The 12,846-nt window shown below is 30.5% G+C and overlaps 2 protein-coding genes across 3 annotated transcripts; one reads left to right on the plus strand and one right to left on the minus strand.

Moving 5' to 3' along the window:
• Positions 1 to 738: 738 nt before the first annotated feature.
• Positions 739 to 5,431, minus strand: LOC127262888 (uncharacterized). Of its 2 annotated transcripts, XR_007841324.1 has the most exons (10): positions 5,253 to 5,431; positions 4,500 to 5,132; positions 4,323 to 4,411; positions 3,711 to 4,061; positions 3,278 to 3,553; positions 2,937 to 3,176; positions 2,632 to 2,853; positions 1,889 to 2,435; positions 1,402 to 1,674; positions 739 to 825 (listed from the first exon to the last, which is right to left on the minus strand). XR_007841324.1 is itself a non-coding variant. In XM_051291746.1 (9 exons), the coding sequence occupies exons 1-9, from the start codon at positions 5,380 to 5,382 to the stop codon at positions 1,460 to 1,462; spliced, it is 2,703 nt and encodes a 900-aa protein (XP_051147703.1). In that variant the 5' UTR covers positions 5,383 to 5,431; the 3' UTR covers positions 874 to 1,459. The 2 variants fall into 2 exon arrangements, 1 of the variants encoding a protein (XP_051147703.1); XM_051291746.1 differs by lacking the exon at positions 739 to 825 and having other exon boundaries at positions 874 to 1,674.
• Positions 5,432 to 5,636: 205 nt separating this feature from the next.
• On the plus strand, positions 5,637 to 6,961 carry LOC127262746 (60S ribosomal protein L37-3). Its single transcript, XM_051291551.1, has 4 exons — positions 5,637 to 5,769; positions 5,881 to 6,016; positions 6,459 to 6,560; positions 6,672 to 6,961. Exons 1-4 carry the CDS (start codon positions 5,767 to 5,769, stop codon positions 6,716 to 6,718), a joined length of 288 nt encoding a protein of 95 aa, XP_051147508.1. The 5' UTR covers positions 5,637 to 5,766; the 3' UTR covers positions 6,719 to 6,961.
• Positions 6,962 to 12,846: the final 5,885 nt, after the last annotated feature.

Genomic DNA, 12,846 nt, shown 5'->3' on the forward strand with positions numbered 1-12,846 from the left:
TATGGCCAAGGCTTCTCCTTGAGCTATGAATCCTGCCTTCCTCATTGAACTGTTCCCACTCCAACATGGCTGCAATTCACAGCACATATCCCTGAAAAACTTGTCGACAATTTCGACGAATGCAGGACATGTAAGTCGGGAGTAGTAATGTAGGACCTCTTCGATATCCATCACATTATCCATATCCTTGTGGGCCATCATCATCTCCAACTCTTTCATCTTCTTGGCCAAAGTATCTGCAATAAGGCTACTCGACTTTACCTGACTTCTTGGCCGAGACTCTGCACATTTCATTGTCTTCTGTCAATCCATTTGGTTGTTCTTCGCAACCTTTTGCTAATGCTGTTGGTGACAAGTGTCCATCTTTTGTTTTCAGAGGCTCCTGCAGAAGTTGTCGAGCTCCTGCATCCGGGAGCTGATCTTGCTGTCGCAGAAAAATTGATAGGAGATTCAGGGGATGTTCGATATCCACATGAAATACAGGACTTGACATTTATGAAGGTTTTGTTGAAGAATCTGTTGGTTTTGTAAAAGATTTCTTGGATAAGCATTTTTTTACTTCACCTTTGATATTTTGCTACCTTTTGCTGCTCATTTTTGTAATCTTATCTGCTGCAGGGACAAAAGTGAGAATTGTCTGTCGGGGCATTCGGTTTCCTGCAAGAATTCAAACATTTAGACAAATATGTTGCAGAGAGTAGATGAGACAAGAACTGAAGTTTCTTGTGATTATTACCTGGAGAGAAAGTGGGACAAAATTCCTCAGTTTTGGCTCCATTGGCCTTTTAACTTCTGTGTTGTCCCTTTTTAATGTAAAGAACCTATCTGTAATATCCAATTCTAACCAAATGTGAAGACTATAATGATAAGGAAGGTTCTTTAGCCAAATTTTGACCTAAAAAGAAATATGTGTGAAAAATGGAGGAGCTTTTATATTTATAATGAGAAGGATGAAAAACTAGGCATATTCTTACCTCTGCTTTTTTTATGTGTTTATTTTGCATTTCAAACCCAAAACTACACTGTTCAATCCTCAGAGTTCCCAATAAAAATAACTATTTATTCTCCCTAAAGTCATATCAAAATACTATTTAAACCAAAATTTAATTTCAAACACAAACCAACCAAATTACTAATTATTGGAAGGAGTAATAGAAACTTGGGGACCTGTTCTCTTTGGCCTCACACAGTCATATGAAGGAGCGAAAACGACAGAAAAGTGTGTTTTATCCAGATATATATATGGACAGAAAGCAGCTATAACGTACGATATATAAATTGATGTATTCATAAAAGTGTAACCAACTCACTAGGATGATTCTGCTAATTCAGATAATTGAGATTAGGCTAAATGTGAGCTTTGAATGTTGTTAATGTAGGCAAGAAAGACGGGAGCTATACAATGTACCGGTCATCTGCTTTTTCTGTGTAGTATCCAGCCTTGCGGCTGAAGTCTTTACTAATTGTTAACTTTTCCCTTGTGTAATTTGAAGAACTGATGCAACAATCGATGAACTTCTCCATAATTGGTGGCTGTACTTACGAGCCTTTCTTTGATCCATTGCGGTAGCTTGTTGGTTGAGTGGGAGAAGCCTGCTTTTGTCGATCCGGGAGCATAGCGCGCATCAACCAACAAGATAGCCGAATAATCATTTACATGTCGAATTGCTCTGCCTGCAAGGTGAAGTCATGGCATCAAGAAAATTTGTATAAAACAAATGGATAAAATGGGTTAAAAGATTTCAATATCTACAACAACTGAATAAAAGATTAAAGAGATTCAAATTAATGTAAATCATGTGAGCTCACACTGAAATTGTAGTCTCTAAGGGTTATGCAAAAATGCATAAATGTTCCTCAGAAGTTAATTTTCCGTAACAGCACTTACCAATGGATTGATTCACAGCCTTCATGCAAAGATTTTCGTAGTAATCTTTGCCCCTGCCTGTACAGCTTTTGAGAATGTGAAGCCCTGTCTGAACATCACCATGGATGGAAGTGTTAAGGTTTTTGCCAAGGTTTGTCTTCTCAAGACCCTCAATGTGTTTCACCCGCTCAATTAACTCAACGTCCGAGGGGCTAGGATAGGGCAATCCAACCATTACTATACATCGACCTGCCCCGTCACTGAAATTAATACCTTCAGATACCTTCCCCCCAACAACAGCAAGGAGAATTGCACCATTAAGAGATGATGAATTATTAATGGATGTTGCATCAATTGTTTCTTTGTATTCTCTCAAGATAGCTTCCACATCCGAACTTTTTCTCGGCTCTCTATATATGTGTTTCTTCTTCATAATCCTTGAAAGAAGTCCAGATGTCTTCCAGGCATCATATGCATGGCTTTCATAATCAAATGATGAGAAAAATACAACCACACCTTCCGGAACAACTGTGACTAGATTACAAAGGAGAAGACCTAGCTCCTCAACCTGTTATTAATTTCAAGAAGACACACAATTGCTAATTAATAGCAGAACTGACAAAGAGTTCAACTGCAGATATCATAATCAGTAATTTCACAAGTGGATAACTTTGTTGGGGGGGGGGGGGGGGGTGTTGTGGGGGGTTCTACAAAAGCATTTAAGATTTATATTAAAGAGTGATGGACAAGGCATTCTTTCTTACCATGGTTGAAGAGGTTCTGGCTTTGAAGCTAAAATCAAATTGCTGGCCAGAAGGACCTTGCTTAACAACAACTGGCAAAATGTTCTCCGATGGGATTACATGACCACATGAAAAGAAGTGCAACTGATTTAGCTTCGGTGATGTAAAGAGTCTTTCTTTTGTTTCCTCTATAGGTTGTAAAGTTCCTCCAGCCAAGATTACAGCATGCGCTTGATCGGCAACCTATCCAAGAGGAATTTCTACAATCACATAAATGACAATTTCAATGTATTCCAGAATATAACAATATTAGCAATGAAGCAGACCTCAGAAAAGATTTTCTCTCCAGTAAGCATGACATACTTTATAGATCCTCCTTCTAGACCATCATATGTCAGTGTTGGTCGGGAGACTATTATTTTTCCATCTTTGTCATTGTTAATCAAAGATGAAAACATATCAGCTAATGCCCTGAAACTGGACAACGCACTTTCCTCCTCATTAAACACTTCATTGTCGATGACAACTTTTGGAGAGATGGCAATTTTATCTCCATAACCACTGACCTATGAACAAGACAAACAAAAGAACTTTGATGTTCCAAAGTTCAAGAGCAAGAAACAATGAGGGATATGACAAATATATAGAATAAGGAACACGCATTTACCTTATGTATTATGTTGCTGTCTTTCATGTATTGTAACAGCTTGACCAGGTTTATGTTATCAATGTTTAGAGCAAATAAAAACTCATTGATGGTCATTGTAGATACAGAGGAACTTTTAATATCACCAGCATCGCAAGGGAGACTGTTGTTGCTCAACATTTGCAAAAAAGCCCGGACAAGAACCATCAAAGTCTGAATATACCTCCTGTTTCCTGGCCCTAAGAGGTTACGAAATCGCTTGAAATACCCATCTAAGTGAGAATTCAACTTGTTCAGCTGAAAGGCGAGGCGTGGAACCAAAATTAATGGATGATTCAAAAAAGAAAGAACAGAGAGAAATGTAGGGACAGCATGAATTTTGATAGTGAAAACATCTTACAGAACTTAAGCAGCACTAACGGTCAATGACAAAAGAGTACAATACTATCATTACCTGAGGCATTGTAATTTTTGCATCGTACATACTGATGAGAGTATCAGCTAGATTGTGTGCTTCGTCGATAATAATAACACTATCGTTTAAATTCAGACCCAACGATTCACGGGATGATTTTGAAAGAAGTGACTGGTAAGGAAGAACCACAAGATCAGCTGCAGGCATCATCCTTCTTGAACCATAATAAGGGCAACTCCCCACTTCATGCCCAACACGAACAAGATCTTCAATATCTAGAGCTTCCAGGCGAATAATCTCATTTCTGAACTCTTCTATTTTTCTTCTTCCTAACATTGGACATCCAGAGGAAGCCTTGTTACAGTGTACACTTTTGCCCGTGCCCAACTTCTGGTAATCAGCAAGAAATCGTTCATAAAACATAATATCAATTTCATGACACTATATTGAAGTATTTGAAGTTCTGATTGCATATATCATCAAAACTATGAACATGAAAGCAGCAGTAGCTTAATTATGATGAGCTTGTCTTGCTGTCAGAGACGTTATTACAAAGCACATAAAGCAATCAAAAATTACATATAACTTGAAAGAATATGACTCCAATCTAAAGACGATATGGAGAAAAAACAAATGTAAGGATACCTATACCTTCATCTTAGAAGCCCTCTCTTTCATATTCTTTTGAAGTTCAATACACTTTTCATTTATACGAATGGAACTTCTCAGCTTCAGCACATCTGAGAGGAGCAATCAAGCATAGCGAAATCAAATACTCATACGAGTAAACATGATCTAATCCTACAAAAAGAGAGCAATATTCCACACCTTCATTGATGCAAAAATTCTTTCTAGAACCCAGGCACACAACCTTCAACTCACTAGCAAATTTAGTCTTCCTTAGCTCTTTCATGAACTGCGATAGCTGGGAATGTGTCCGACTACAGAAATAGATCTTCAGCCGCGCCTCCTCCTCCTCCAATTCATCCATCTTCTCTTCCTCCTCGCTTGACAAAACATCATCCACTCCAGAACTTTTACTCCTTGATTTTCCACCATTTTCCGCTTCACTGTCATAATCCTCTAATAAAAACTCCTTGTCTTCCACCTCATCAACTTCAGCATTCACATTTTTCATCACCTTGTTGCTACTATTTTCATTATTTGCTCCTTCTTCTTCTTCTATAGATCTATGTAAATCCGTAATATTCTTCTTTCTCTTCTTCCTAAGAAACCCCGTTTTTGTCTTATCAGTTAGATGCTTACTACCAGCTGAATCATCCTGTTCTTTATTCGGTACAAAATTTCTCATCCAATCCGGCTCATCGTCAGCCTCTTTACCCACATTCAGTATCTCATTCGCACCATTCTTCAACCTCTCAAGTTCACCGTCCTTCCTGTTCTTTCTATCGACGAGCCATTGCAGTGCACTACATATAATGCTTAGGGTTTTTCCAGTCCCTGTACCACCCATTCACCAACTCAAATCACCTCTAAAATGGAATTCATGTTTTAAAAATTATAAAACCAAATCGGATTCCATATTCATCAGGCCTATTAAAGCAAGCATTTAAACCATACCAGTGGGGCTCTCGAGCATCGATACGCCTCCTCGATCGAGTGATTCGTAAAGAAATCTCATGAAATCAAGCTGAATGGAGTACGGCCTGTAGGGGAACGCTGGGAATTCCATTTTGCTGCTCTTCTCCATTGGTACGCACCTTCTACTTCACCCCGTAATTTTCCCGCGCTAAAGTTCTGTTCAGTCCTCACTATTTATGAAAATAATAAATAAACAAATAATCATATAATAATAATAATAATAATAATAATAATAATAATAAGAGACTTTTTGGATCTAAGGCCCAAAATTGTCATATACAAGTTCAATAACAATAAGGGCCTTGATGATCCATTAACTATCATAGGCCCATTTAATGGCCCATTAACGACCCAATTCCCACTATACTAAACCCTAATTGGCTCGCGTCCTTTAAGCACTGCGTATAAGAGGAGATTTACCACCGCAGCTGCCGTTTTCTTCAACCTCTGCTCACAGAAACTAGGATTTTCTGTTATCTGCAACTTCGCGGCGATGGTAAGCTCGATACTGTGTCGGAACGTTTGATCTGATTTTACCATTCATATCTTCTCAATAGTGATTGAATTTTTGGACGGGATTTTACTTTTATGTGATTAATTTCTGTAGGGCAAAGGAACGGGGAGTTTTGGGAAGAGGAGGAACAAGACGCATGTCCTATGCGTGAGGTGTGGCCGCCGCAGCTTCCACGTTCAGAAGAGCCGTTGCTCCGCCTGCGCTTTCCCAGCTGCGCGGAAGAGGACATGTAAGCCGTTTTTGATTGACTGCTTTTGTCGTTGATTTTGAAGAAACCGACTTTTTTTGCCGAAGTTCTTAAATTTTTAGACTTTTGCTTTTATACGTGTCGCAATTTCGTATGCTTCGCTTCATTATTTGCATATTACTTTGTGAATTTAGGATTGCACATAGAAACAAATTCGCAGGCGATTCATGATTAATCCATATGCCGTGATTTAACCGGTTATGATTTCCTGTATATTACATATTGTTCAGATGTGATATTATGATGAATATTTCATGAAATCCCATAGCAGTTCAAGTTATTTTCCGATTATATATTTGCATTTCATTTCTGACTCAATCACTTTGAATTACATCTCAATTGATTGAGAGATTTATGTGCAATTTTCTAGCTATTACTAATTTCAAACCTCCTCTAATCCAAAGACTCGTATTTTGCACTTCAGATAATTGGAGCGTGAAGGCCATTCGCAGAAAGACAACCGGAACTGGACGAATGAGGTACCTGCGCCATGTTCCTCGCAGATTCAAGACCAACTTTAGAGAAGGTGATTGCTCTTATGCCATTGCTTATTCTTCTATGTTGTCAACGACTCAAACATGGAATTTTATACATTTTTTTCTGAGTCTATAATACTATTCCATTTGATGTATATCAGGGACTGAAGCAGCACCAAGGAAGAAAGCTTCTGCCGGCTCAGCATAAGGGCTGCGTTGAGTTTGCAGGCTATTCGTGGGTACTACATCTTATTGCCTTTTTTCATGAAGAATTAGAGTTAAAAATGAATTTTGTGAACGCAATTTGAAGGGGCGTGTTTACATTTCGATTTGGATCCTAATTCAGTTGCTATGTGTTTGTTGGTATTTTGATTCGAAATTCTTGGAGACTATTAATACATGTAGACGATCTCTTCATTGTTGGTTGCTATTTAGCTTTGCGGTCATCACATATTTATTCTCTTTGAATGATGAGCAGATCCCTTTGATCTATTGATATGTTTGTGATCATTTACTATGTTATATTGGTAATGTTCTCACATTTGTTATGGTCTATTGGCATTTTTAAGCAATTGATAATGCCGTCAAATCAGTGTGATGAACTATCTTAGGTGTTTTTATGCTCCCTTAGGTAAGGGTTTGGGAAGTTTTGGAGAATTACTGTAGTAATAAAAGAGAGGTATTTTATTTGATATTTTAACTTAAAAATAATACTAAAATTTTAATTTTATCAAAAAATATATATAATTGACGAATAGTGTTAAAAAAATAAAATTAAAATGTGTATGTAAATAGAGTTTAGATTTTTTTTTTATTTTTTTTAAGTATGTTTGTTGAAACTCATGTATTACTTAAACTAGTACTTCTTCAATTTTTAATTTTTTTTTTTAAAAAAAAAATACTACTCATTGATGAATAGTGTTAAACTTCTCTTTAAAAAAATGTAAGTTAATAGTGTTTAGATATTTTTTCTAAGTATTTTTGTTGAAACTGATGTATTATCTAGTATTTTTTTCGTCCTAAATTTACTTTTACTTTTTTATTAGTATGTTTTGTTAAATTTATTCTATTACTAATTTTACAAAGTCAAAAAATTAATATTCTCTCTGTCCCGTAACAAAGTATTCATTTTTTTTTTAAGTAATTGTACTATCTATTTAATATTATAAATATTTTTCCAATTTATAATATATTATACAAATATTATTATTTTTATATTATACAATATTAATAGGGTTAATTTAGTCTTTTTACTTTTATTTCTACTTAATTTCAATATTAATATATATATATATATATTTTTTTTATGATCATATTCTATACTTTGTGTTTTAGTTTTGGTAAAATGCGAATTAAATGTAACGTTTTATTTTAAAAAATAAAATAAAGTCAGAATAGTTGTTTAATGCGATTTTAAATTTAAAGTTTTGCTTTGAATATATTATTGATTTAATTAATATATAAAAAAAATACTATTTCCGCGTATTGGGTTCGATACAGATTTTAATTAATAAAGATATTTTGCAAAATATATAATTTAATTAATGAAGTGCGGCAAATCTCTCCTGGTCGTGTCATTTATTTATTAGAAAAAAAAAAACTATGTTAAATTTAAATAAAATAATATTCTAATATACTATTATTTAATATTTGCTTTATTTTTAATTTAGGAAATTATTAAGTGTGTATATAGCATTTTATTAATCACTCGAATAAATATAAATAAATAAATATATACTTCTTCAGTCTATTAAAATTAGTTTATTTGGGTTTGACATGTATATTGAAAAATGATAGGCAGGTATTTTTGAAAATTTTGTTAGAAATCAAACTAAATGAAGAGGGAAATGCAATAGCGTTAATAGGAGTATTGAATTATGATAATAATTAAATATTGATCTGTTGACTTGTTCGGGAGACATGGTAAAAGCCCGGATTGAATGTGGTTTCAGTCTTTATCTACGATCAGATCCTTTCTGAACGTACCTATGACTGCTATCAAAGAGACTTTGCCTATTAATGAGATAAATTTAGCAGACGGATTAAAAAAGGAAATGGTGAGTAATATATTCTTTCATCACATTATTTAATTTTTAAATTCTTTCATCACATTATTTAATTTTTAAATTATACTCCCTATGCTCCGGCTACAGTTTCACCGTAGATACGAGAAGGGATATAAATTAGTAAATAATTAAAAATGTATTAGTATGATATAATTAGTAAATAATTAAAAATGTATCAGTGAAATTAATTATAGTATAATAATAATCTTATATTAAAATTAAAATAACTAATTAATCTAATCATAATTTTAAAAAAAAATTATGAATTAAAAAATTAAAATTAAATTAAAGTCTATAATATTTTTTCATAAAAAAAGAAAATAATAATAACAAAATAACTTGGACAGATAAAAATAAGAAAAATTTAACATAATAACTGGACGAAGAAAGTCCTATTTAATATTGTTCATCTAATTTAAATGCTGGATTGTACATAAGATAGATGGAGTATAAGATAGATGGAGTATTCTTTTATAACATGGAGTATTATTTATTTATTCATTTATTGTTTTTTCGTATTATATAGAATTTTACAATTTTTTAGATACAAAAAAGTTATACAGTAATGTTTTTGTAAATAAATAATATATTCAAAATATTTTTAAGAAAAATTCTTTGGAAAGCTCTAAATACCTGAAAATTCATTAGAGTTTGTTTATTTAGTGTTTTGATTTAAATTTTTTGTTTTAATATAAAATATAGAAAATCGTCTGAGTTCAATGTTATTTTTGTAAAAAAAATAATATTTATATATATATATATATTAAAAATTGTATATAACAATATATATATATATATATAAAGTTGAGCAAACCAACTCCAATATTACACATGTAATCATTATTAACCTCAAATATACTGTCTATAAAAGATTAACAAATATAACAAGATAAATAATAATAATAAATAAATTAAGTGTGTTTTTTTAGAGGGGTTTGGGGAATTTGGGTTTGAATTTGATTTTTATTTGAATTTTGGGATGAATTTGAATTTTGTTGTTTTGTGTTTGGGTTTGATTGGGGTTTTGAAAGTTTTGATGGATATTGATTTGATGAATAATGAATAAAATAATATAAATATATATTAAATTTAATTGATAAAATTTATATTGTATAATTTGATTATCAATTTATATTATACCAAATATATATTTAAATTTTTTTACCCTATAATTATTATAAATATTAAATAAATATAATACTTAAAAATAATAATAAAATAGTACATTTTGCAACATATGTCGGACATTTGGGAGCCGGCTCGGTTTGAATTTAAACACTGTACAAACAGTATTTGCACATTATTTTCTCCCAAATCGGGTACAAGAAACAAGCCCCGATAATAAAACAAGTAAATTTAGGTACTATCGTTTTCCAACTCTGGTCAAAATGGAGTATTGTTTGTTTGATTAAATTTGCTATTACTGATTTACTTTGATTACTTGGAAAGATAAGACTATCCACGGTCCCAACACGCTCTTAATTAATAATTATTGCTATTGATGCCATCGTCACTTAAGATACTTTTAAATTAAATGTAAAACAAAATAATAATAATAATAATAATAATAATATTTCTGTCTCACAACAAAATATTTATTTTTTTATTTTACGGTATGCTTGTTTGGGGGATTGGATTATAAATTCACTGTTCATCTCATTTTTTTTTCCAAAAAATATCGAATTAAACACTTATTTTTTATTTTTTATATTATACTAAAAATCAATTTTACATTCAAAAACATCACATCAACACCTATTTATATCACATCATACAACTATTCAAATTCAAATTTTTTACTATTCAAATCCCAACACAAAATCCAAACCCCCAAAACAAACACACCCTTAATCTATCCCATAATAAAGTATTCATTTTATTTTTTAGTAACTGTACTATATGTCTAACATTGGAAATACCCTTACAACTTACAATATACTCATTTCGTTCCAATACAATAGTCTTGTTTACCATTTTTGTCATTCTCAAAACAATAGCCTAATTTTCACAAATAATCATATCACTATAAAACTATTTTTACTTTTTCATTATTATTACACAATTGTCACTACTTTTTACACTAATACACTCACAAGGGTAAAAAAGTTTTTATCCGTACTTTTTACCCACTACCAATATAATATAAATATTCCTTAAATTTCGTACCGAACACAACTCATACTATAGTTTTGGGACGGAGTATTATTTTAGTCATTTCTATTTTATTTCTACTATATCATAATATAATACTAATATTTTTAAAACATTGTACAAAAAACAAATTGATACATAATTACGGAAGGAAGGGATTAATAGTTTTAAACGACAGAGTTAACAAATTTAGAACTAACGCGTTCTTTTGTATTGTTGTATGTATATCTATATATATACTGCGTGTGTTTTGTACTTTCCAGAACTTGAGATAAAAATACTTGATTGATTTAAAATATATATATAATAAATAAATATATATATATATATTTTGAAAAGATAAAATTAAAAAAATCAGTTGAAAAGTAAAAACTAAAACACTTGTATCTTCATCCTTCTTTTATTTTAGTTGGGTAAGTCTCCTCTCTTTTTCTTTTGTCTATTATAAATGCACATATACAAATAGAATACATAAAACATTACAATATATTTATATTAACACAATATATATAATATATAATTTATCAATTCAAAAATAAAAAATAAAAAATCAATAATTTAATGTAAAAATATTATTTTTTTATATTACCAATATAATTCTTCATATCTAACATAAAAATACATTAATCATAAAAAAGAACACAAAATGAACAAGTTTATTGTTTATAGAAATATTTTTTAAGTTTAAAAAAATAATTAAAACTAGTAAAAAACCAATATTCGATATAATATTTTATTACGAATAATTTGTATTTGATATGATACTTTTAAAAATTTTACTATAGGTGAATATTTTTAAAACTTTGAAAATATCTATGTAAACAAATAGTAAATTTTATTAAATTCAGTTTATCAAAATTATGTAGTTAGTTTTTTGTCTACTCACATAAACGCAATATATTTACAATGACCAATTTTATTCATCTATAGTTTATTAGATTTATTTTAATCATTAATAAATATTTTGTTACTATTATTTTATTCATTGCACCATATTTTTATCAAGTTTTTAATAATTTTCAGTAATATTTTTTATTTAATTTTAATATTAAAATATTATTAACAAATTTATATAATTATCAGACATATGAAGTATATATTAATCAAAATCACACATAAAATGCTACAGCTGAACATATTTTAGTATATAATTAACAGAATAGCTCAAGTGGTTCAATATATATTAATATTCATAAGTATATTTTAACAAATTTCTCTATTTAATATAATATGATGGTTCCCAATATCTCAATAGAAAAGTACGAAAGAAAAATCGTAATCTAATAAATTTATGCAATTGTATAATATTTCCAATTATTATTTTTTTTTTTTTTCATATAAAAATAGAAAGATAAAACATGTTGTGATTTTATAGGCAATACCCTTTACACAGTACCTTATCCGTCATTCAAATTTATGTTTACTTTTTTTTCTATGTCATCGAAAATTATTTTCGTTTTTCTTTGAAGTAAAAAATTATTACATTTTTGTATTTTTTTTTACTATAAAAAGAAAAAATAGCAATTACTATTTATTTTTATTAATTCTCGTGTCCGGTCAAATGAGTACAAATTTGCATGATAGACGGATTATTAGATATTTTATGCTTTTACATAACTCGATACAATTTATACTTTTAACAAATTTTCTATATAATTCAATGAATCTCGACATAGAATTCATCAAATGACCAACTTCCATAAAATAAAACAAATATTTCTTTCATATATACGGGAATGAGTATAAAAAACTAGCACAAATAAAATATATACAAATAATAATCACTAATATGCGAGATTACTTCATGTGATATAATTCATGCATTATATTTATAATTAATTATATTACTCGATCTGTCCCGGTCTAAGGTTGTTTTTTTTTTCATGTAAATTTTATAATATTAGTATTATAATGGATTGTAGTGAAAAAGACGAAGATACCCTTATTAGTATTGTGTAATATAAAAGTAATGACATTTGTGTAATATAGTGTAAGTTGGAAGAATATTTATTATGTTAGGGATGTAATTACTAACTTAGAAAATAGTAACATTGTTTTGGCACGGACGAAAATGAAAAATGACAACCTTTCAATAGGACGGAGGAAATATATTAATATA

The sequence above is a fragment of the Andrographis paniculata genome, unplaced genomic scaffold, assembly GCF_009805555.1.
Source record: "Andrographis paniculata isolate CXL003 unplaced genomic scaffold, ASM980555v1 Contig66END, whole genome shotgun sequence".
NCBI lineage: Eukaryota > Viridiplantae > Streptophyta > Magnoliopsida > Lamiales > Acanthaceae > Andrographis > Andrographis paniculata.